The 24,230-nt window shown below is 38.7% G+C and overlaps 2 protein-coding genes across 2 annotated transcripts in view; both read right to left on the bottom strand.

The window, feature by feature from the left end:
- The window catches only part of LOC135080826 (RNA-binding protein Pasilla), a 101,368-nt gene extending 86,144 nt beyond the window's left edge, over nucleotides 1–15,224 (bottom strand). Inside the window, exons 1-2 of the mRNA XM_063975550.1 lie at nucleotides 14,812–15,224; nucleotides 14,289–14,351 (exon numbers count right to left, since the gene is read on the bottom strand). Of these exons, the coding sequence (XP_063831620.1) occupies nucleotides 14,289–14,351; nucleotides 14,812–14,929 (181 nt within the window). The 5' untranslated portion in view covers nucleotides 14,930–15,224. The remainder of the gene's footprint in view (nucleotides 1–14,288; nucleotides 14,352–14,811) is intronic.
- Nucleotides 15,225–18,920: 3,696 nt separating this feature from the next.
- On the bottom strand, nucleotides 18,921–24,186 carry LOC135080457 (protein YIF1B). The gene is made up of 8 exons (XM_063975095.1): nucleotides 24,013–24,186; nucleotides 23,733–23,942; nucleotides 23,465–23,544; nucleotides 23,127–23,294; nucleotides 21,888–22,011; nucleotides 20,800–21,062; nucleotides 20,024–20,159; nucleotides 18,921–19,433 (listed from the first exon to the last, which is right to left on the bottom strand). The coding sequence occupies exons 1-8, from the start codon at nucleotides 24,035–24,037 to the stop codon at nucleotides 19,315–19,317; spliced, it is 1,125 nt and encodes a 374-aa protein (XP_063831165.1). The 5' UTR covers nucleotides 24,038–24,186; the 3' UTR covers nucleotides 18,921–19,314.
- Nucleotides 24,187–24,230: the final 44 nt, after the last annotated feature.

The following is a 24,230-nucleotide window of genomic DNA, read 5'->3' as shown; positions in this document are numbered from 1 at the left end:
ACATCAATAGATAAACCCATTACCACTAATGATTGCACGTAGTGGTTATTAAAATTGACGGTTTAATGAGGTAAAATGACAGATTTACATAACACAGGGATACCGGATTAAGATAACCTTATCAGTTATTACATACATTATAGAAATATGTGATGCAATTGATTATGATGAAGAAGTTATGATTTTTATTTTAGTGTAGGTATACTTGTTTCTTAATAAAAGTTACTTCATTTATTCATTATATTTTTAGCGTAGGCTATTAAGCTGCTGGCTGGTGTGACTCCAACACAACAATCATCGCCTCGCGCCTGGCTACGCTCGCTACATGCACCACCGACTGTCGGGCTGTAGAGCTGTCAATTTGTATGAGAATTTAACACCGCGTTCAATTTATAGCACAGTCAGGCAGCTGTGTGCCAAAGGATTAAGACATAGATGGATTTCAACACCCAAAATGTTCACGTATCGTCAATTAGTCATTAGCATATTTTTCGATGTGTTAAATTCGATTTAGAGCCTTGAATTGAAATAGATAGCCAATTAGGGTAGTTCACTGGGCCCGATTTTGTTTGCAGTCTCCAGATTATCCGTAATTTACTGAATGAGCTATTCGCGTCCCCGATTCGTTTATTCACGCGTTATAATAAATCACGCGTGAGCCGATAGCCCGTCACGTCGCTCGGCGGGTTATCGCCGGTAGACGGCCAAATGCTCGGATGTCACAAAGTACCTACGCAAATTTTGCGGCAAAACACTGGGCTTTGTGGACGTTTGCCAGTATACATAAGCGAAGGGATGACTTTTATTCACAAAATATAGTGTTCATTTAATGGATATGTTACAGTTTTCCGATACGCGACAGTTATGCGATAGTCCAATCAAGCAAAAGGACAGTTCCGCTAAGACCATTTACTGAAATACCTAAACCCCTAGCTAATATAGCAGTCAATCTACCTTTTCGTTAACCAAATTCAATAAACTCTGTTCCATCTGTCTCTTAAAACTTCCTGAAATACTGGCAAGACTATATTAAAATATATTAACGGACAAGATCTAGATTTGCTTGACTCTCTGTGTTTTATTTATGCCGGATTCGTATGTATCATGAATAAACTATAAAATAAATAAATCCCGGTTCACGGAGGCGATCGCTCGTCACATCGGGTTGCGGGTTATCGTCGCTTTCGGCTCGCTAGGACGGCCAAACGCTAGGCTTATGGAGACGGGAACGGTAAACAAACGCTTACGTGAGCGAAACTGCCGAGGCCGCCTGATTTTGACAAGAGATGACTGCACGATATCAACGATATTCACCGTTTACGGTGTACCGTCCAACGCCCCAGGAGTACGTAACCCTATGATACTTTTGTTTTTATATAATATCATTGACGTAACCCAATATAGTAACTATATTGATTGGGATACGGTCGCAATACGCCAAATCGCATATCAGTTTAATTTCAAATTGGTCTCCTTTTTTTTTTATGTGACAGGAGGCAAACGAGCAGACGGATCACCTGATGGTAAGTGATTACCGTCGCCCATAGACACCCGCAGACCCAGGGGCGTCTCCTCTATTGATATTACATTTTATAACTTGGCATAAAAAAGATAAGTTATAGAAATATAGTAGAGTATCAATGAAATAAATCAAACATAAATCAAAGCCAGTATACTGTTACATCTAATTACTGGACTGTGAAAGTAAAACCTGTTAAGTTCAAACATGAAGTATTCCGTGTTTTTTTTTCTAGCTAAATCAGAGATGCCCTACTGGCTATCTAAAAGTGCGGTCATGACGAAATGCCGATAGCCGTGCTCATGTTTAATGCACGAACTTACTCGTCATCCGTCCGCTTATGAAATCGATTCAAATTGAATCAATATCGCGGGTAAATCGGAAGAATCGAGTGCTGTTGACGACCACCTAGGTATAGCACATAGCACCCGCGACCTTGCGTGACTCGAACAATATACTTTTATTTGCAATTGATTTCACGGCTTCAATCACCATAATGGTATACCGACGAAATGAGAACATGGTGGAATTGTGTCGATTGGATCACAACTTCATACGTAAAATGGTAAAGCGAGTCAATATCGATATGATTATGTATTTCCAAAAGAATTTGGAGCATTAGCGATAATGAAAAATAGGCACGCCCCTATTTCAAATGAACTCTGATTCACGTCTCGTCTATTCCCCCCTACAGGTCTTCACCCACTCCATAAAATAAATTATCCCAAATTACCTGTACCATTTTAGAAATTCATTTATTCTTTTAATATTTCGCAATTACAATAACAGTTGGAAACAATCTTATGTAAACAAAGCTGCAATTCAAAAAGGAGCAAACATAATATACCAGTATTGTTTCAAGTCCATTCATTCAAACTTTGAAAACATGCGATCAGTTCTTTCAGAACCGAATTGAATGGGCCATTTCTTTCAGAAACTAGGTTGTTGAAATTAAGGCCTCGGAAATAATAGCTAGGCAGAAAATCTCAAGACGGCATTAGTAGAACAATGGCTTTCAGGCGGTGGGGGCGCCCTGGGGGTGGGCCCCGGGCCCCCGGCGGAAGGGCTGTCAGTGTAGACACGACGTGGGAATGCGTAACATGTCTAGGGAAATGGAACGAGCCGTGTGCTGCATTCGGTTATAACTGTGTCACCACCACTTGTGATTTTTCCTTGTACCTAACATCTCCTCGCTAGAAAATATTGCCTTTTCTACCACCCGCCTCGACATTTACAACTGTACAAAACTTGAAAAAACAAACAAAAGTAATAATACATCGACTAGAGACAACGCTGTACTAAGAACAACAATGAACTTTCGCCTAAAACAAAAAGAAGTTATGAATTTGAAATGACCAGCAAACGGTTTGAAGAAAAACTTTTTTACTTCGTGAGAGAAGCCGATGTCAAAATAAATATTTGAAAAGGCTCTTTGTAAAATAACTTAGAGTTACTGTACTCTACATCATAATATGACATGACCTCATTTACACAAACAAGTTATTTGAGAGCATACATTACGCATCGTTTAGATTGGGAGCGAACTTCAATAAATTGTATGTATTTGGGACAGAAAAATTACTGTAATAACCTATTTTCACATGGGATGCTCCCCAAGGACGCTACGTCATTCGCAGCTCTAAAATTGAGTTTCAACTCTTCAAAGCGTATGTAATGAAACTTGACGAAAAGTTTTAGAGAAATATTAAAAGTCTGAGAGAAAAAATATTAAAACAGACAGGCAATTTAATTTCGTAAACGTTTTCGTAAAACTAGCGAGCTGTATGTGAGTTTTCTTAGCGGGCAGTGCTTTCTCTGCATACTAGACTTGAGTAATTAAATTCATTTATGTATTTACAAACCGAAATAAAAAAAAAGTAATTTTGGGTTGTTTACCACTTACGTTTTTTAATTCAGTGCTGTTTTCGTTTTTATTAATCCGTCATAAGAAGAATAGAATACAGCAATCAATATTCACAGTCTCCTAATAAAATTGGTGATGCACTTTAGGCATCGCTACTCACATACTATCAGTTGTTTAGCGATGGAAACTGGAAAGCGCCATGCCATGCGGTACATCCGACGCTGTGTCAGGACTCAGGTCCAAATTGCAGCAACAATATTTGGCCTACACGTTCCACTAATTGGGTGGGTCAAATTAATTGAGAATTTGCGAAAATTGGTTAACTAGGCGTGCGCATTTCGACCGCAGTCGCTGCGTGTGAGTTCAATTAATTAACAGCGACAAATTATCAATAATTAAACGATAATTTTTATTGCCAGGCAAACCGGTACGTAAGTATATTACTTTTTTATTAATGATCTTGCAGCATTTTTTTTCAAATGCGAGTGTATTTCCTCGTGGATATAAAAAGAGACTGAAACTGACGCATCGTAGAGCTTTTTATCTTTCCCTTTTGTGAAATTCATAGTAACAGAGCATATTTTGAGATAGAAAATAGCGAGATTGTACTGAAAAGCATTAAAAACATTAAAATTATACTTTCAACTTTTACATTTTAAATCCTCACAAAGAGTGCGCACGGTGAGTGTAATCTGCGGCCTTTGAATGAATATCTGAAGCCATCAAAGCTTCCACATGTCGTTACAGTTCACGTTAACATGTCATTTGCAGCCGCGTGCTCGTAATGTACTTTTATTGTTCGGTGCCTACGATTAAAAGTCGACAAACATCAAGACCGACGTTAAATCCTCTCACTCACCGGCTTAAATTGTATCTCTTCAAGTTCTTAATCTGCGTAATAAAGTTTTGCACAAAATGCTGGGGATAGACGTTGATAAATTATCTAGATTTGGCAAGTTTACGAGCAGTCTCTCTCGAGCCACGGTTTTCGTGAAACCGTTTTGACAAAATAAAGACCGGGCTTTACTACACATTATATTAACCCTAAAAACAATGAGTGAGCCTACGCAACCGAAACAAACAAACAAGTTGACAGCGAGTCAAATGTACGAAACCAATAACTTATCTAAGCGATGCGGGAGTCAGGGAAAACGCGAACTGCTCGAATAAAAAGTAACGAAAAAGTTTTGTTACCCTTCAGGTAAAGAGGGACCGTTTATCCCGGTATGAAATTAGGTTTATTTTAAGGACTACCCATAGGGGATTCTGTGGATTGTTCGAAGGAAAAGCAGTTTTTCGCTTTTAATAAAACTCGCGTTACTATGTGCATTTGTACTCGCAAAGTCGCAAATATATAGCAAGTATTGCTTTCTGTATATTTCTTGTAGGTAGGCAGGTAGGTGTTAGAAAAACGTCGATATTGTAAGCTAAAAGTTATGTGGCCGTGACCAATGCAAATAGGCATGACGTCACGCTTATGATTTACTGCGCTTGCAACATCCACAACGTTTTAGGACACGTTTCAAAGTTAGGGCTTCGATATTTACTCAATCTATTTTAAGAATTTCTGTAATAAACTTCTTCGAGATAGAGTTAAAGTATTTTTTTAAAGTAACTTTATTTGTAAACCATTAATGAACTAAAAATAAAAACAATCCATATGTTTCGAAATCAGGTGTCGCTACTCGACATGTAATCAGTCACTTGAGAGCTAGAGTCTTTATTTCGACGATATTAAGAGGCCGTAAAGATTAGGCAGAGCAAGACATATTTCGTGACCCAGATATATCGGACGGTCCCCAAAATGATCGGCTGTTAATATCACTGAAGCGTTGGACCATACATCTCATGCGAAAAATCGGCAAAATCGGGACTCCGAGAATTTATAGGCCGGTGCTAGGCCCGTGGTGGCACTACCTGGGTTCAGACAATCGCAATAATGCTCACGCGAACTATTGCACTAAGCCAGAATACTGTTTCTATATGGCTTATGCACTGAATGTCAAAGGTGAGTGATGCAAAGTTGAATCAACAATATCTTTTTTATTTTGTAATCAGAATCTTAGTGATCAATGGCTCTAGACAAGCCAAAATAAATGAAGTTGGAAAAGATGCTGCCTAGTAAATCATAGGAAATGATGACAAACGATCCCGCAATAAGGCTTCGTCTTTACAGGGGTAATGGCGGAGAAGCAATCGGGAACGGACGCCTATGTTTATAGATCTGGATGCAGCTGTGTTTTATTATTCGCTCCAGCGCATTTTCCACCACACTGCATCTATGTGAAGTCGCGTAAGGAAGCTCCGTTGATATATTCCGGAACCGCACTCCGGAAAAGGATTTCAAAATATCGATCTCTCTCGATCACCATCGAAAGCTGGCAAAATAAGCAGGATACACCAAAATCGCTAAGCAGCGAACACCCCTCTCGCTTTGATTAACAGACAGACATTTTGTTCGACAGCTTTCGGTAATTCACACCTTCAAATACCCTCAAAAGATAGGATAATTTAGAAACGAAATAGAGCAAACTGAAACCAGTTTTGGGCTAGGAAATGTGGTGAACCAGCGAACTAAAAGTTTATTCCGGATTTATTGTTCCGAAACAGATGTTCGCGCATTTCAAGTTTTCAACCACTCGGTACTAGGTACGGTCGCCGCGACGCGGCGTTAGGAACGGCACCCGAATATATTTTATTCGGTTTTATTAACAAGCTGTTGCAGGGTGATATATTTGAACGCAATATCCGTTAGCACATGCAATCGCGATAAAGCAACGAAATGTTTTAGCAAACCGATTTCATTGTTGAGGGACAAACATTTTCATATTTGTCTTTTGATTTCAGACAATTCAGACATGAAGCCATGTTATTGTTCATACACCGCGCATCTGAGGTTGGAAACTAGCATTTTTGTGCATCGCAGACTGCTTTATATTCAAAGCATCATTTCGACGAACGTGGCCCGTAAAATTTACAATATTTCAGTGAAACGAGTAGTTGGCTACAGTCGGTCGTCTCCAAGGACCGACCTCTATGTTTTCGTTTAATTTCATCTGGGTTTGATTGGTTCATGATTGTGCCTTTGGTGTATTGGCTTCCCCAAAAGCAATTACATTACATCACACAAATTTTCGCCGTCTACTAATTAACTTTATTGTTTGATTGCGTCATCTAGTTAGCTATTTCTAAATGCGCTGCCATCGAATCGATTTCATACAAGGTGTCGTTCTAGTTTCAAGTGAATTCAAATGTTAATTTACACACTAATTACTGGAGTTAATGTTTCGTTTTTTCATTTGTCACAATGTACAGTCGGCTCTATCACCAATATTTCATTAGCAGTCCAGTCTCGTTCATTTATATTCGTTATTAGCATCATTGTGATGAGATTACCGTTTGTATACGAGGAAACGTCTACATGGTTGGTTTTTTAAACCATCTTAAGTACTTTATCTCAGTTAATGGACGCAATAATCGACATAACCAATTCTGCTTTACTCAAGGCCTAAACGTGTTCGTGTCAAAATAGTAATGAATGAATCGGAATTGAATAAATCCTCAAGTAAAAACTTGCACAAAAAAGACACCGGAACCGTCATGTAATGCTCATTAAAACCGAACATACAAAGTTTCCAACTGTATATGGCAGAAGCTTCAGATAAATCTTTCTCGAGCTGAGTTTTGAAAAACTCTCATATCGTCATATCAAAAGAGATAGACAATCAGAGATGACGAAACTAGTTTCGTAACGTGCGCAGTGTCCGATGGTTAAAAAACGAAAGTATGCCATCACCCACTCGCGCGCCGCATTCAAACAGCGCCATTACATACAGTTATTATTACTAGACTTTCGATAGGACGCGTCACGGTTTTGCCATAATGATCTTAATTTGTTGTAACGAATGGTATAAACGTGCTGACAAAAATAATACTGGGTTTCATACGCGGTGGTAATTTTAGTATCCGTATAGATACACCATTTTTTTACGTATTTGAAAACAATATGACCAATAACATGAAAGGAAAAATATACCACTTGGGCAGCATCTGCGTTTGAGCCCACTGAAACGACAAATCCCAATTTCCATTGGTCTTGTTTTACGGATACCTCTTAAACGTCTGAATCGTCGAAATTTCAATTGGATTGCTCAACAATAGACACCGCAGGCACAATAACTGGGAATTCAATAAACGATAACAATAATATTGGCTTTAAGGCCTCTATTCAATGTCTGGTTAATTTATTTTGTACGTGCCCAACGCGCGCTGAATACGGTGAAAACACTGAGCTGTAATGGGGAATTTGCATCTGTATTCCCTGTTATTGAGGTGTTTAAACAATTTTTTGGGAGTAAACAAAGGGTGCCCATAATCGTAAACCTGAGCTCCATTACAAATACAAGAGCTTCCTTGTTCGCTTTTCAGGAGATCGTCTTGGAAGGAACAATGCAACAGCTTTTGACTTTCTAGAAAACCGAATAAATGTGTGGCAAAGTTGTATTGTATCTAAACTTCACAAGAATCAGAGTTTTTTCTTTGAAATCGTGTTTCGTGTTATTTAATCATGCCAACATTTATTTTCGTCTAGCATGCACATTTTATTTTACACAAAACGACGATCTGATAAATAATAGAAGTCTGAAAATAATGAGGGTCAATGAAACTATAAGTGCATGCTCAAGTCTAGATCGTATTTTTTATCCGGCGCAGAGAACGCGCACATGAGCCACAAAACAAATATCTGCATGATTTATTAACCAACGAAGGCGAACATGTGTTAGAGTGATACGAATACATCGGAAGTCTTGTGACATAACAGAAAGAGATACAAGAACAAATCGTAACAGTTAATTGTCATTCATCACGATGCCGGAGTGCGGGCGCGCATCTATTGTCACAATCCCATTGACGATATTGCACTGATTGTTATCAAAGTGTACTTGGATGACATTGTGATTGATATTAGGAATTTCCTAGAACATTGTTAGATGAACAATGGGAGACTAGCAGCAGGTTTATAGACAAAGTTTGCATTTTGAACAAATACGGGTAGAAGCTTGCGAGTGAGTGCCTTAACTCTCGCTCTATACAGAACAAAAGGAACGTAGCAAGGTTTATTCAGGAATCATGAGAAAATAAAGAAACTCTCCACTACACTCTTAAAAACAGCCCATTTAAAGATATTCGAATTACAAACTCCTCAAAGAAGTTTCTAAATGAAACCCGAGAGTAAATTACTACAAACCACAGGCGTTAACTTGCCTTTCCTACACCATTAATGGCGCTCTAATTAACATACATTAACTTTTCAAAGTTTAATTAAGCCGCGTATATCGGAACGCCTTCAGGCTTGTTTCAAGAACGCGGTGCGCTGATTACGTTTATATAAACTCCTACGGTTTACGCGAGAAGAAAACGTAGATTGATATTAGAATCTGAAAGAATTATATTTTCTTTTTCAAGAAGTACATATTTTTGTTCTTTCTTTTTTTCATCAATATCAGCAAGGACATCTAGAGATAAGATCGGCCAACAAAGTTTCCGTCTAAACATTAGCAAACGAAGCGATTGCATACAACTTGGAATAGCAAAGGTTACAACTTACAAAGAACAAAAGACAATAATCAGTAAATTACATAAGTTATTCACAAACGGTTTCTCCCTACCGCTTTCTACTGCCGTCTAAGGCAATTATTGTTTAGTTAGGAACAGGTTTCAATTACTGTGTAAGAGGGCTATCGTTTTTATACTTAACAGTTGGCACCCCTGGCGATTGACAGGACCTTACTCTACAGTGGCGCCATCTTGATGAGTGCAAATGCGATAGTCCTCCTACCACTTTAGCGCTCACAAGTTGGTGCCACTGTCTTCGCTACTAGCAAGTGACAGGACCTTACTCTACAGTGGCGCTAACTGGTGAGCGCTAAAACGATAGCCCTCATTAGAGTACGATCTGTGTGCCGCTATCAGTCGATACGGCAACTAGATATTGACGGAATACAATAGATACGAGTTATCGCCGGACATTTATCTGGCTTATCTCACGACAAGAAGCCGCAGTATCAGTAAATTAGTTAGTAATAAGTTTGCTTTGCTATCGCCGATATTATCGAAGCATGATACGAGCGAGATAGATAGGACACAGCGCGGTGTCCTTGTTGAAGCAACATATTTTTGTAATTTCCAAACACATTTCAGTTTTGCTATTAGCTGGTACAAACTTAAACGCTCTTTTGTATAAATTCATGGCTTTTGCTAATACACGCTACTTAATGATGAGAAATAAGAAGGAAATTAAACGATGGGATCTTCACTTCAATTTCTTGAAGCAAATGTTTTAATATCCGTAGGCTTTAATAATCTTTTAAGTATCCTGTGATTATAAATTGGGATTATACGTCGTTTCACAGCTCCAATCGTTGTTAATCATCAGTGAATCATAGAGAACGTGAAACTTAGCGAATAAATATCTAGTAATTTGCATGAAAATCCAAATATCAGCAGAACGAACAATAACTTTGAATCCACGCTTTAAACGTGGTTTGTTTGATCAGCCGTTCGCAAACGTATCGGCCCAAATTATGCGGACTTCGACACAAAATAATCATAGTTACTTACTGGTACGGCGATAAAATAGACAAGAAAATCATAATTCTTAGTTTGAGGGTGTCATGCTCTGGGGCGGGACCACCTTAACGTAGGTACATATAATATATACGAAAGAAATGTATAAAATATGTATATAATTGTAGACTTAGTTAAAAAAAATGTATATCTATAGTTTTGTTGTAAACATTAATTCAAAGTGGTCCCGCCGGAGAGCATACTCCCTAGCGGGACCACCTAGAAGATTTCGTTACTGAAGGTTTCTGAATTCGTTTATAAGACCATAAAAATGTATATTAAATGTATACAAATCTGCTATACTCAATTTTTTATTTGATTTAGTATAAACCGATTTACGGCAAATTTAAAATTTCCTTTCGGAACATTTAGGGGAGACTGGCCCAAAGCGGGCACCAAGAAAAAAACACATGTGAAATGAGAAGTGAGTGAGTGAAGCAAATCTCATGAGCGTGAATACTATGTGAAATGGAATTTCCACAAAAAATTTCATCCCCTATTTTAATTTTACTCCCTTTTTTACCAACTTTAAAGGCAATATTTGTATCTAATCAACAGCCCATAGTGAGAGGACACGTTTCTGAGCCGTACCTATTATCATCATTGATAGCACACGCACACCTGGTTGTAGACTTTCGTCTTTAGGTACTGAGATATTTTGAATGAAAAGATGTTGCGTAGTTTACTGAATGCTGCCCAGCCGAGTTGGATGCGACGATTGACCTCTTTCTCGAAATTGAATCTACGTAGCTGAATCTTTTGTGCGAGGTAGACATATTGTCAACAATCTTGAGAATCTAGCTCCCAATCGAAACTGGGTAAGACGCAACATGGGCCTTATAAACAAGCTCAAAGTTGCAAGTCAGCTCTGCGTCCTATGTGCCCTGCCCATTGCCACTTCAGCTTGCTAATCCGTCGGGCTATGTCAGCGACTTTACTTAGTTCGTTTACGGATCTCTTCATTTCTGATTCGATCTCAAAGTCAAAGTCAAAATTTCTTTATTTGTTTAGACTAATAAATAGTTCTTACAAATCGTCATTTTGTTCTTAAGGAGCCTCTACATGTCTCATAATCTTTTTATACCAGCGCTTCGAGACCAACATTTGGCAAGTGCTGAGAAGAAGCGCCGCAACAAACTCAGTCAGTCACCACTGTCTGCCGGTTAATATAAATAAATAGAAAAAGCAGTAGTAGGTACATTTGATTCAGGAGCAGTTCACTGAATTTACCACGCATTCTTGTATGGTGTATCTTACAAGAATGGGTATACAAAATTGCGTGGTATATTAAACAAGGTAGTAACGTGCTAATATCTAGACTTACAGATTAAGATACTTAAATACTAGTAGAAATGACTCGCATTAATAAATTTGAATAACTTGGATTGACCAGTCCCCGAAAGCAGCGCCTGTTCACAGACATGACGAGTGAACCAGCCATCGCTTCACTCGACCATATTAGAGGGAATGTAACGATGATCTCGTAAAGAAACACCGAGCATAGCCCTCTCCATAGCACGCTGTGCCACTTTGAGCTTATGTCATAAAAACATTTCGTTTTGCATAATCTGTATGTTCTTTTCCTATTTTACCTTAAGGTGCCCGCTTTGGGCCAGTCTCCCCTAAATGTTCCGAAAGGAAATTTTAAATTTGCCGTAAATCGGTTTATACTAAATCAAATAAAAAATTGAGTATAGCAGATTTGTATACATTTAATATACATTTTTATGGGCTTATAAACGAATTCAGAAACCTTCAGTAACGAAATCTTCTAGGTGGTCCCGCTAGGGAGTATGCTCTCCGGCGGGACCACTTTGAATTAATGTTTACAACAAAACTATAGATATACATTTTTTTTAACTAAGTCTACAATTATATACATATTTTATACATTTCTTTCGTATATATTATATGTACCTACGTTAAGGTGGTCCCGCCCCAGAGCATGACACGTTTGAGGATGCGAAAAAATTAAAAATACGATTTATAATAGTACACTATTAAGAATTGATATTGTATTACTGATACCTAAGATTCTGCCATGCGGAACTAAAATTAGGTATCCGTCAAGAATTCGAGGTGATTAACCTGAAAATCAGGTAGATTCAGAAATGATGTAAAATAGGAATACCTATGTAGTTGGAATATTTTTCCGTTAGATTTATCTGGCTCCAAAGATTACACGGGAAGGGATATCCGTGCAAGAATTGAATTTCCAGCTACCCTATCTCGGTTTCCGTTGGCGACGAAATCCTGGACCCTCAACAATTTAGCAGATTTATCTGAAGTATTGCCGCAGTGCTACCACTAGCAGCTATCTTGGATGTTCCCGGGTAATATCGGTTAAATCCCGACGGGTTAGCGGGAAGTTAATCCAGTTGATTAAAATCATCGACTTCGACCCACAAAAGCTTGCAGGTATAAATTACTTATCGTTATGAGAGGAACGCAAGATATTATTCAAAAAGTATTTTTAAACGTACATCTCGTTTCGTCTCTCATAGCGAAGGATTTTATGAAAGACTGTATCTGTAAGACTTGATATTATAGCCCTAACAAAGGAGTAAACACCTAGAAAGTGTTTTAAGCAATGTAAAACACGAGGATAGCGCTAACTAACCTGTCGTCATCCTCATCCTTCACATTTGGAAACAATCAGCATTACGTCACCGTGTATTAGTGCAAACAGGAAATGTCGCGGGCGGCCTTGTGGCCCTCAGCTCGGAAACTAAATGCACTCAGCAAGAGTGCTTGGATGGCAAATATTTACACTGGGACATAAGACCCAGTTGAAAACTTAGTTACATTACAGGGCGGCATAGCGGCAGCGCACTGATGCTTCCGATGTAGTTTTCTTACCCCTATCAACTGAAACGTGTTCTTACGAATTGAAACTGAAACTTGAGATTCGCTGGTAGTGAGAATATAATATGACCGTGGTACTTTTACTTTTAATTTCTAATAGCATTAGCTAGTCACGAAAATCGTGCTAACACGTCAGATTAAAAAACACCATTTAGCCTTAGTAGAGCATGCCATCGAATTGTAAATATTTAGTAATATTGATTTTGGAATAATGAAAGTTCGTCCTATTAACGGGACAGTTTCGACAAGTGGATAGTGAGAAGATCGTAGCTTAGAGAGACTCGATTTCATCATCACCGTCTGCGATCAAATTGGCGGCGGTACTATATTATTTTCCCTCCTACACGTCTAGATATAGTCACAGCACAGACAACATGTCTTATGTTTGTCAACTACCCTTCATATTAAACAATTTACGCACATTTACCTAATCACTTGAATGCTTCTTAGGAAGTTTAGTGTTCTTTCTATGGTAGAAATAAACAGTTTCTTAGTGCAGTAAACAGAATGCAAGGAAATCCCACGCGAAATAATGTCAAAGCATTATGCAATGAACATACACTTGCCATTAATGGCTTCATGTTCTGAACAAAACAAATTGCCTCTAATAACCTTGAGTGTAACAAAACCAGACAACTGATAACCAACCTTATCCAACAAAGAATTGAGCTCTTAGTCATCAAGCACAGAAGTGCAGCTAAGGCCGGCAATGACCTTGCTTGTCATCGGCTCGATCTATAGCCTGCTAAACCTTCAAACACATTTTGTAATACTACTCACATTGCTTATCGAAAACACCAATAAATAAAATACTATTTTCTTACTATGATATTCATTGATATGGAATGGGAGTGTGCCAATCTAGGTATGCACCTAAATACTTGTGTGACAAAAGAATGAAAATATTAGGCAAATAAAATGTTAATCTCGTCCAATTGTTAGTTTAGTAAATGAATGACTCTCAAATAAAAAAGCAAAATAAAAGCATTCAGATATGAAATAATAAATTTCAAGAAGAGAAATTGCAAGGTACACCAAGTTATGTTCGAAACTGTACATTAGGTGATGGTCACACCAAAGATGCAACGACTAAGCCATGAGTGGGTCGATGTGAGGCTAAGTACGACATGGCTCACGACATCGAGGCAATGTACTGTGCGCATGGACAGTGGACGAGCCGCCTGCGCCGCGGCCCGCGCCCGGTCCTGAAGCGGCCGCGACGGAGTGCCCGGCAACCACTTTGACTGCAGCTGGGAGTCAACATAATTGCCTGGAGCCACTCCTTATGCAACTGCTAGCAGCTTCAGGGCCGGGCCGCGGGCGGTCCGCGGGCAGGCGGCGCGGATGCGCGGGCATACGCGCCACAACAACCACAAAGCCAATGAGGAGCGAATGAGTTGACTGACGACTCACCGAAATGAGACGTTATATTGCCATGGCCGTTGGCCAGTGGCAAGGCCGTCACCAAGTCTTGCACTAAAAAATAACGAGTCTCTTTTAACATTGCATAAAATAAATATTACAGATTACGACTAGCTAGCGGCACGCTCGATGTTGACGCTTATCAACCAGTGTCGAATTGCTTTTGATAATTCAGTTTGTCATGCACACTTATCGAACGAGGGATTATGCGGACTCATATAATTTTAGTAATAAAGGGGAATTATTGCTTCAAACCATTGTAAAAACATTTATAACATTCCTCGGTTCTATTCCGAACAATTGACACAACATTTCGGCACAAAATGACCTCGCTATCGCTGTAAATAGGTCACGCTGATAACAGCGGTGCGCTGATAAGAATCTTGTCAGAATCCAACTACATAGCTGGATCGACCACTAGCGCGCTATGTCAATGTTATGCCTGCCTTGCCAAGTACGCAATGAAGTAAAACAACACGTAAGCTTAGGTGCTCGCCAGGCGAGCCACACTTACCGGAGCTGAAGTGTGATCTCTTGACGTCTCCATTCTCTGAGTCGCCATCCAGCGGTCTTTTTCTAGAGTCCGTGATTTCCGGACTGGGACAAGTATCCATTCCTGTGTCAGCGGCCATGTTGAATTTCAGGGCAAAACTTTAAACTTCTCTAGCATAATTCCCATTACGTAATTGCTTCAGGATGCGTATACGGTTGCGGCACTATGCATTATATAAACTTTATCTATTACACTTAACACTTATACAACTAAACAACGGAAAAAATATAAATTTTGTGTGGTCTAGTTACTAAAGGAGAGAAGTGACACTATAGTTTTTACGTCTAAACGTTTTGTGAACGTTTGTCGATACTGCTGCGATTGTTGTGTGTGGCGCTCGACCGACGTGAAGTTGTTCGTTACTGTCGCAGCGTCATATTGGTAGCACTGCTTTTTGACAGCAACCAGCTGATAATTTAGTGATGTACACAGAACAAATGAAACAAAATCGGGTCTAACAAATCGGACAAAAAATAAAGTTATAAGAGCGAATGTAGTTTGCTTTGATAAAATGTTTGTCATTTAGTCTAATAGCTTTTAATAGCAAATGTTTAAAGAATGTAGAGGATTGTTTAAATTAAAATTCTTATAACATCATGAAGAGCATTTTTTTCTGGATTATAGGTGTACCAGAATCTCATGGCAAATGGGGAAAATAAACTTTGTTGAGTGCAATACTGGGGAAATTGGATGAAACGATCTTGATACTGTTTAATTTTTATTTATGACTAATATTAATGAACATGAAGTACGAATGCCTACCTATACATTTTATGTAATAGTATGTGTATGAAGAATGTTGTTATACATCGGGTTTTTAACATAGGAACATGTCTTGAAAAATAAGTAAACCGTATATTGCTGTAAATAATTTTATTAAGTACCTATCATACTTATAACTTATCACTTCATTCAGAACTAGAAAACGATTCTAAGAACTCCACTTGCATTTCTTGTTCTTCAAATAGATGATCAAGTTAAAGAGGTATTAATAAATATAAATCGCTTTTCAGCATTTCAATTACTCAAACTTGCTTGATGAAATCTTTTTCAATTTTCTTTACATGGTCATAACATTTTCACCATTCCTCTGCACCAATGCATGAAATACACCTGAAAACCCCGATAAAGCAGCTATTAGGTAAGAATAATATAAAAATAAACATAACCCTCCTTCTGACGCAGTTAGGTAATAAACTAAATGTAGGTAAGTATCAAAACATTTCACTCCAACTTACTGTCAACTCAACGACGCGCTTTAATATCAAAGATTGACTTTGAATTATGCCTTATTTTACAATACACTTTGAAAACAATATGACTTGCTTGAGTTTTTTCGTCTTTTTCACAAAAATAACAAATAGGCATGAAGGGATTACAAAATTTCTGCAGCGGCTGACAGATCTCTTGATTTACTTTGACAGGTGACAATAAAGCCATAGACAATGGCCATATGAAAAACACACTTTTCCAATATTTTTGTTTGCCATGAGATTCTGGTACACCTATAATCCCAAAAAACATTGATCATCTCAGATCATCTATTGTTTGTGTCTCGATTATTATTTAAGATATTTCAGAAGGATTTTAAGTTGTGGCATGAATAATTGAAAAATCCCTCATCTATGTAGTTTTTATTTTAAGCATTTACGTAAAAATTGGGGGCACTGTATTTTTATCATTATTGTAAGGGATGATTTATATTAGGCCGGGACGGGGCCGAAGCGGAGCCCGTCCGTGCTGCACGACGATTAACTATGTGTTATGGATGGGACCGTGCAACAACCGTTGTAGACGAGTGTTTCAGCAGTCAGTCATACAAAATTAGCAATTTGGTAGCACAGTGCTATGATTTTGAATGGCCATGCCAAACTTTAAAAATAACACTATTACAGAAAATTTTAGTTTGTTAATTAAAAAGAAAGGAAGATTTTGTTATTTAATCCTAAATTCTTAGACTACAATTAATGTTTTTTTTATTATACAATATCAGTCGATTATGACTAAAATTTTGGTGTCCGTGTAATGTGGGACAACACTAAGCTATCATAATGCGCCAAAGTTGTCTGATAGGCCAATCACATTTGTAGCTAACTTCTGTCATATTGATGTAACTTGTGCGCGCGGTTTGAATAGAGCGATTAACATTTAATTTTATAAATTATTTTTCCTTGGAATTGTTTGCACAATTTGTATTCATCTATTTAAACACAAATGAAAAATAATTATAGACAATTGTCATAAGTATTTTTACAGCTAAAATAGTAGATACAAAATATTCAAGGATTTTCCTAGTTTGATGACTTTTTTACATTGATATTAAATAAGTAAGCATAAACTTATAAAGCTTGTTCAAAGTAATTTAAGCTTTACTCAAAGCTTAAATTACCACATTTGTTTATTTTTAAATATGGCGCGAAGACGTAGGCAGGGCTTGCGCCTTAGGTGACCTAACTAGGTCAAGGTGGAAATGCCTATCTCGCTCCTACGCCAAGGCGCGAAGGCGCTAGATTCCGTATTAGGTCATGCAGGAATGAATAGAGAACTAAAACAGGTTTCAGTTGAGTACTTTTAAATTCGTCAATATTGTTATGTAGCGTGGCTTATTTGAGATACAACTGTACAGACTAGAGGTTTACCTTGAGTTTTTCTAGCTAGAGTTAGTTAAAGCGATAAATTTTAATGAAAATAATAGCGGTCACTAGCGGTGGTTGGTTGAAGTTCAACTTTAACCGGTGCTCTGACGTATTCTGCTGTGCTTTGCTAAGTAAAATAAGTTTTACACATTTCACGATCTTTTATTAATTTATTTCTATTACGTACAGCTAGCGTTTGAAACTAGCAAGCTGCTTGTCAAATAAGAAACAATATTATAGCAAGATTTTATTTAAAAAGAAATCTTAATGGAATCCAATAGGATATCCCTTAATTGATAACTCCAATAAGCACGCCCTGCATGGCTTCAATCGGTCCAATAAGAGTTTCATAACTCGGCGACCTAATTGAAGACTGTTAGTTACCAATTGTGCGATAACAGTTGGATTCGTAACGTGTAGCAGAGTATACAGGGTGATGAAATCGTGTAATTGTTTGGTCATGGTCTTAATTCTTTATTGCATCATGATTCAAATCGTCTTTCCTTAAAATTTTTCGGGTTGTTGCAATTCTGGCTTAATGTGCTTTTCAAAACACCGACCGAATTAGGAAATTGGGAATCGAACCAAATACCCTGGATCAAGAGAGTGAGACTTATCTCACGACCACGAAGCCGCATTTTAAAAATTTGCTGCAGCTCCATTATGTCAGCTATACTTTACAATATTTTACAAAAAAAGTGATTTAATAAACAGACACTGATTCATTCCGTCTTTGAATTTATTTACATAAACATATTATTTCACAATTTGTAATAGTTTAATGATTTCGGACGACAGGCGGCGTCACTGCTCACCGGCAAATTAGTACATACAACGTTAAATCTAGCATTCAAAATGTTATAAGTTAAATATATTTTTAAAAAAGCGAACGGATCCACGCTTGGACACTAACGCCACCTCTCGGCATTTTTAGTATAAAAACCTATGAAATATATAAATACAGGGTGAAAATATTTTAATTGAAACATTTCTATAGTCAAGTTAACATCAAAATATAAAAATGGACTACTTTGGAATTGCATTATATGCAATTTTTGTGATGTGAATAAATTAAGCACTTACTGAAATTATAGCATTGCAATTTGTTTAATGAATCCTGTTACACAATTTATTGCACCCTTTAAAATCACCCAGTCAGTCACATCTTTCACCCTATATCGATAGTGGCATAAACCAATTTAGTGATGCATTCAACTCAAACGTACATTTGACAGTTTAGATAGGAACTTAATTTATTTTTATTGGTTAAATTGTAAAAATCGTACAGTACGCGAGTAAAATCAAATGCAGATAGATTCATTATGTATTTAAGCTACGTAAGGTGTCACATTCTTTACCAAAATTCTTCTGTTGTCTGACTGAAGGGATCATGATATTGAAATGAGATGAAAGATCTAGAGAAACTGAAAAGTCCTGCCTCTCAACTTACGAGCACCTTTCTGTTTTTTTATTGAATTTTCTACCATTTGATGAAAATTAGGTAAACAAGCATGTTCAAGATTTAGCCCATTTGACTATCGAGATTACAGTGACAACGTTATTATAAAAAAGTTAACGTTTTAGCAAACAGCAGGCGTTGCATTGAATTGACACATTAATTAAGCAAAGTCCATTCATCCATTGCAGCATTTAGTCTTCATGTGTTGTTTATTTGTTTAACACTTCGAAATTTAAAACCACCAAATGCACAGTCAAGTAACACATCACGCCGCCACTGGACAGCGGGCTAAGTACGGCGCCGCGGGCCGGGGGCCGATGGGAAGGGGGCCGGTGGGCCGGGGGCCGCTGGGCCGGGGGCCGGGGGCCGCTATCGGGCCGCGGGCACGGCGGCGTCGGGCACGAGGTGGTAGGTGAGCCACCAGGACAGCAGCGGCTGCGTGATGGCCACGAATAACAGGAAGTACACTCGGCGTTTGGTGCCGCCACCTGTTTGAGAAAAAGAATTTAATAAGGCGACAATAGCGCAACGATGTCGACGATTGTTTTGTGTGTTTACCATGACCATGAGTTTACATTAGGTGTGTTCGTTAGAGACTATAAAAAAATACATAAAATGTATGACAGATTGTACAGCGCCCCTAGCGGTTAAAATAAAATTAGCTAAAATTTTTATAGATATTCTATATTAATATTATAAAGCTGAAGAGTTTGTTTGTTTATTTGTTTACTTGAACGGGCTAATCTCAGGAGCTACCGGTCCGATTTGAAAAATTTTTTCAGTGTTAGATAGCCGATTTATTGAGGAAGGCTATAGGCTATATACGAGACCATCACGCTACGAGTAATAGGTGCAGAGCAAAAATGTTGCGAAAACGGGTTTTCACGCGTACGAAGTCGCGGGCACAGCTAGTATTATTATAATGTTAACTTATGGTAAAGCTATAATGCTGAATTAACTGATAATTCAAATACATTAGTTGTTTTAATCAGTGGTGTCAAGTCAACTACTCTATTTCTATCCATAGTTTGAAAAATGATGATGTTGTCAAAGACTGTAGAATTAAACTTAGCCTCACCGCCCGCGGGCTTGGCCCAGTTGTCTGCGTAAGGGTTCTCCGCATAAGCAGGCGCGGCCGCGTAGCCGTAGGCCGGCTCCGCGCCGCCACTCGGGCCGCCCGAGCCCGTCAGTACTTGCACGCGGAGCGTCTTCACCTGCGGGCGTATTACAGGATTTATAGACTAATCTAAATTATAAAAGGATCTACTATATAAAAATAAGTCGGGTTTTCCTTCCTGACGCTATAACTCCAGAACGCACGAACCGATTTCCACGGTTTTGCATTCGTTGGAAAGGTCTCGGGCTCCGTGAGGTTTATAGCAAAGAAAATTCAGGAAAAATTTAAAGGGGATAAAACGGGATCCACGCGTACGAAGTCGCGGGCGACCGCTAGTCAATAATAAAACAGAAAATATATATATGTAATTCATTATGATCATTTCAGCCATAGGACGTCCACTGCTGAACATAGGCCTCCAGCAACGACCTCATAAAGGTAGCGGGAAGGCGCTGGATGCAGGCCGCCACCAACCAGCCATTGTGGAAAGTATAATGTAATTATTATTTTTAAATTTTTAAAAGGAAGGAAAATGTATTTTTTTTTATTGGAACAATCGAATGTGGACTGGTAAAGCACATGGTTTATGAGCTGAATTAAATGATGAATGAAAATTAAATGTTACATGATTCACAAATCAAACCAAAATTTAATAGTCAACTAAAAAGAAGCATGAAAAACTGCAATAGTTGCTTAACAATATGCTAACTAACTTCAACAATACACCATGAACTCACCAAAAAGTAAGACAGCGCTAAACTGCTGTAAAACAGCCAGCAGTAGTACCCCGTCCGTCCCAGCAGCAATCCAGCTAGCACGCTGCCGATCATGGCGCAGTACTTGTAGCCCGAGAACGCCAGCAGGTCCAGCGTCTTCAGGCTGGTGCTGGTGTTGGTGATGTACAACGTCACCAGGTATAAGATCATCTCGAAGAAGATGTATGCCAGAGCACTTGATGCTTGGATGCTTATTTGTTCGGGCGAGAAGCGGTGCTGGAGACCTACAAATGATTGTGGTCGGTTAAGCGCCAATTACTAGAAGTTTATCTGTTTAGTGGGATTTTGAATTCAAGTAAATTCATCAAGACCACATTGAAAACGGTCTCATACATTAATACATTGTGTGTATATTAGGGGTGGCCAACTTGGTTAGACATAAGATCTACTGTTTACTAACGAAACCCTGGGTGATCTAACACTTACACTTACTTGAAATCTTAAATGGAACACAATCATGTAGTATTTTTTGCCTTGCCACGATCGACTGGAATAATATTCGCAATCGACCGGTTGGCCACCCCTGGTGTATATAAATTGCGTCATCTTAATTTTCAGGCATGATAACGATGACGTAATATGATGGCCAAGTCAACCCGCAAGATAGTTTGGATGTATCGTGTCCCAATTAATACATATAAAAGATCAAATAATATCTCAAAGCTATTTGCGACATAAATTATTGACTGTTTGATTTTTTTTATGTGCCTTGGCGCCTGTAATCATTGATGGGTACTTCCGAAGTTTCCGAACTATGCAGCTACAGCATTTTGTTGAGAATTCAAAAACCTCTGTTTACTAGTTGTAGAAACAACTACTCTTAGGCCCAGAACAGACAGTGAAACGCAACTGCAACTTTGTGATGATTCTGATGAATGAAACTGAAACTGAAAGTTGGAACAACTGGTCGCGTCATGTGTGGTCTCTCAACGGACACTATGGCAGAAACTTAGATGCAACTCAAAAGTAACTAGCAGTTGCAGTTTCGTTTCACCGTCTGTTCTGGGCCTTAGTGGAAGAGTTTAATTAGTAGTTGTAGGTGGACTCACCGAGCACGAATCCGGTGAGCAACACGTAGGTGACGTAGCCCATGGACGGGATGTAGAGGTCGGGCGCGTTCAGGTCGAAGCGCGGCTGCACCGGCGACTCCTGGTCGTACTTCAGCATCCATTCCTGCCACCAAAAGCATTTTATACTCAGCGCTACAGAGGGCTATGCTCGGTGTTTCTTTACGAGATCGAATCAGAAATGAGGAGATCCGTAAACGAACTAAAGTCGCTGACATAGCCCGACGGATCAGCAAGCTGAAGTGGCAGTGGGCAGGGCACATAGTACGCAGAACTGACGGCCGATGGGGCAGCAAGGTTCTGGAATGGAGGCCGCGTACCGGAAAACGCAGCGTGCGACGCCCACCCACAAGGTGGACCGACGACCTGATAAAGGTAGCAGGAAGGCGCTGGATGCAGGCCGCTACCAACCGTGCGATGTGGAAGTCATTGGGGGAGGCTCCAGTGCGTAGATTGTACGCTCGTACGTAGGTGTCGCTAAAATAACTATCAAGATGCCTTTTAATTTTGTTTAAGCGGTATAAACGATTTTTTTCATTTATAAGCCTTGTATTTATTTTATTTTTCATTTTTAAATTAGGTTTATTAGCTTAATGCCATTTAATTTAGGGTCAATGTGTAATAATGGCATTTTTACAAGGCACAATGTTAACTGGCAGAGAATGCACAATGGCATTAAGTTTGCCTTATGTACCAAACCAATTATGGTATTAAAGTTAGATGTTAAATGTTGGATTGATGACAAAAATTGACACACAACAATTAAATACATTCAACTACAAATTAAGCTAATATCCAGTGAATGTTAATAGGAAAGTGTAGTAATACTACACTGACTCCTTGGGGCTATTAAATACTAGTTACCTTAATTAACTAATAACTTATAATGATAAGGCATGTAAAAATGTTTAAATTTCAGGCCTGGAAATCAGCTCTTGCAATGCTTTGAATTAAGTTGGAAGGAATTGAAAATGTCCTAATGTGTAACTTGATTATTTCAAATGGTTTTGTCCTATTTTTTTTCTTATTTACTATCAAAGTTCAACATTATTACTAACTACAGTGATAAGTAATATCATTTGAGCTTAATTTTTATCAAAATCTGAATACTCAGAGTGGTAGTTTTTTGTTTATAAATTCATTAACATTTAAACTCGTTTAAATAAGTTTGTAGCCTGCAACTACAACATTGTATGCAGTAACAAATATTTTTTAACTTACCTTATGAGTGAACGGAAAAATGATGAGTAGCAACTTTTTTAACACATATCTCGTGTCCACTGCGAAGTAGTACCGCAGCCGGGACACAGGCACGTACTTGTTGATCTCTCGCTGCACCACCTCCCGTCCCTGGGCAGCCAGCTGATTTCCGTATTGATAAGCCATGTCCTGGAAACACAGGGTTACTTTCAAAATGTGTACAAAACTTTAGTGTGCAGGGGTGGCACTTGATGTATTTATACCCCAGATGAGTTGCCAAGGCTTGTTAGTTCTTTACATTCCAAACTAACTACAATCAATCAAGCCACCATTTATGTATGCAAAATCTGTTTACTTACTTGAACAATTGGCTGCTGTAGCATAGAACCTAATTGTGCAGGAGATGCTATCGGTGACTGTGGGAAGCCAAAGCCATAACCTGAGGAGAGGGAAGCCAAATAATATTAAACCTGGATAATTATCATCATATATCAGGTTATGATTTATAATCAGGACTTTTATTTCATTAACATGAATAACATCTGTTTCAGTCAATTTATAGGTTGAAGTTTAATTCAATCACAGTTTCATTGTATTAATTCAAAGTAGTATGACTGGCCAACTTACTGGGAGGGGGAGAAGGTGCCACAAAGTCCTGAGTGGTTTCCAACTGGATTCCTTCCTGATACGGAGGCGGTGGGCCGGCTGGTGGGTACCCCGCGTTGAAGCCCGGCGCAGGGCTGAAGGCCGGCGTGGGCGACGGAGCCCCCATCGCCGCCACATCGCTCACCCGCTTCGCCTTCCTGATACCTCCTCCGCCACCTCCTGATTGCCCAACTAAAACAAAACTTTGGTCATCATCACAGCACAAACCCCTAACACATTTTTACACTATAAATCACCTTACCGTTTCTGGAAGCATTGAAATTCATCTTGTCTGGTATTTAACCCTTATTCAGAACGTGAAGACATAATATTACGATTAATTAGCCCAATTTATTTCGTATTTCGCTGCTTGAAACACATCACCAACTTCCTTTTTGACACAAGCTGACATTACGAAAAATGACAGAATTTGTCATGACATTTTGCGTTTCGTTCGTTATTTCAATTAAATTTTTTAAA

Source organism: Ostrinia nubilalis, chromosome 18 (genome assembly GCF_963855985.1).
Source record: "Ostrinia nubilalis chromosome 18, ilOstNubi1.1, whole genome shotgun sequence".
In the NCBI taxonomy this organism is placed as follows: Eukaryota; Metazoa; Arthropoda; class Insecta; order Lepidoptera; family Crambidae; genus Ostrinia; species Ostrinia nubilalis.
Note: the sequence above shows the minus strand (reverse complement) of the source record. Positions and strands in the feature narration are given on the sequence as shown.

What these genes read in the sequence shown, in the direction of transcription:
- LOC135080457 (XM_063975095.1), bottom strand. Translation starts at nt 24,037, where the DNA reads ATGAATTTCAATGCTTCCAGAAACG. An exon ending in TACAGCAGCCAATTGTTCAA is followed by an intron (nt 23,295 to 23,464) that starts GTAAGTAAACAG and finishes CTGTGTTTCCAG; the next exon opens with GACATGGCTTATCAATACGG. An exon ending in CTGGGCCAAGCCCGCGGGCG is followed by an intron (nt 19,434 to 20,023) that starts GTGAGGCTAAGT and finishes TTTCTCAAACAG; the next exon opens with GTGGCGGCACCAAACGCCGA.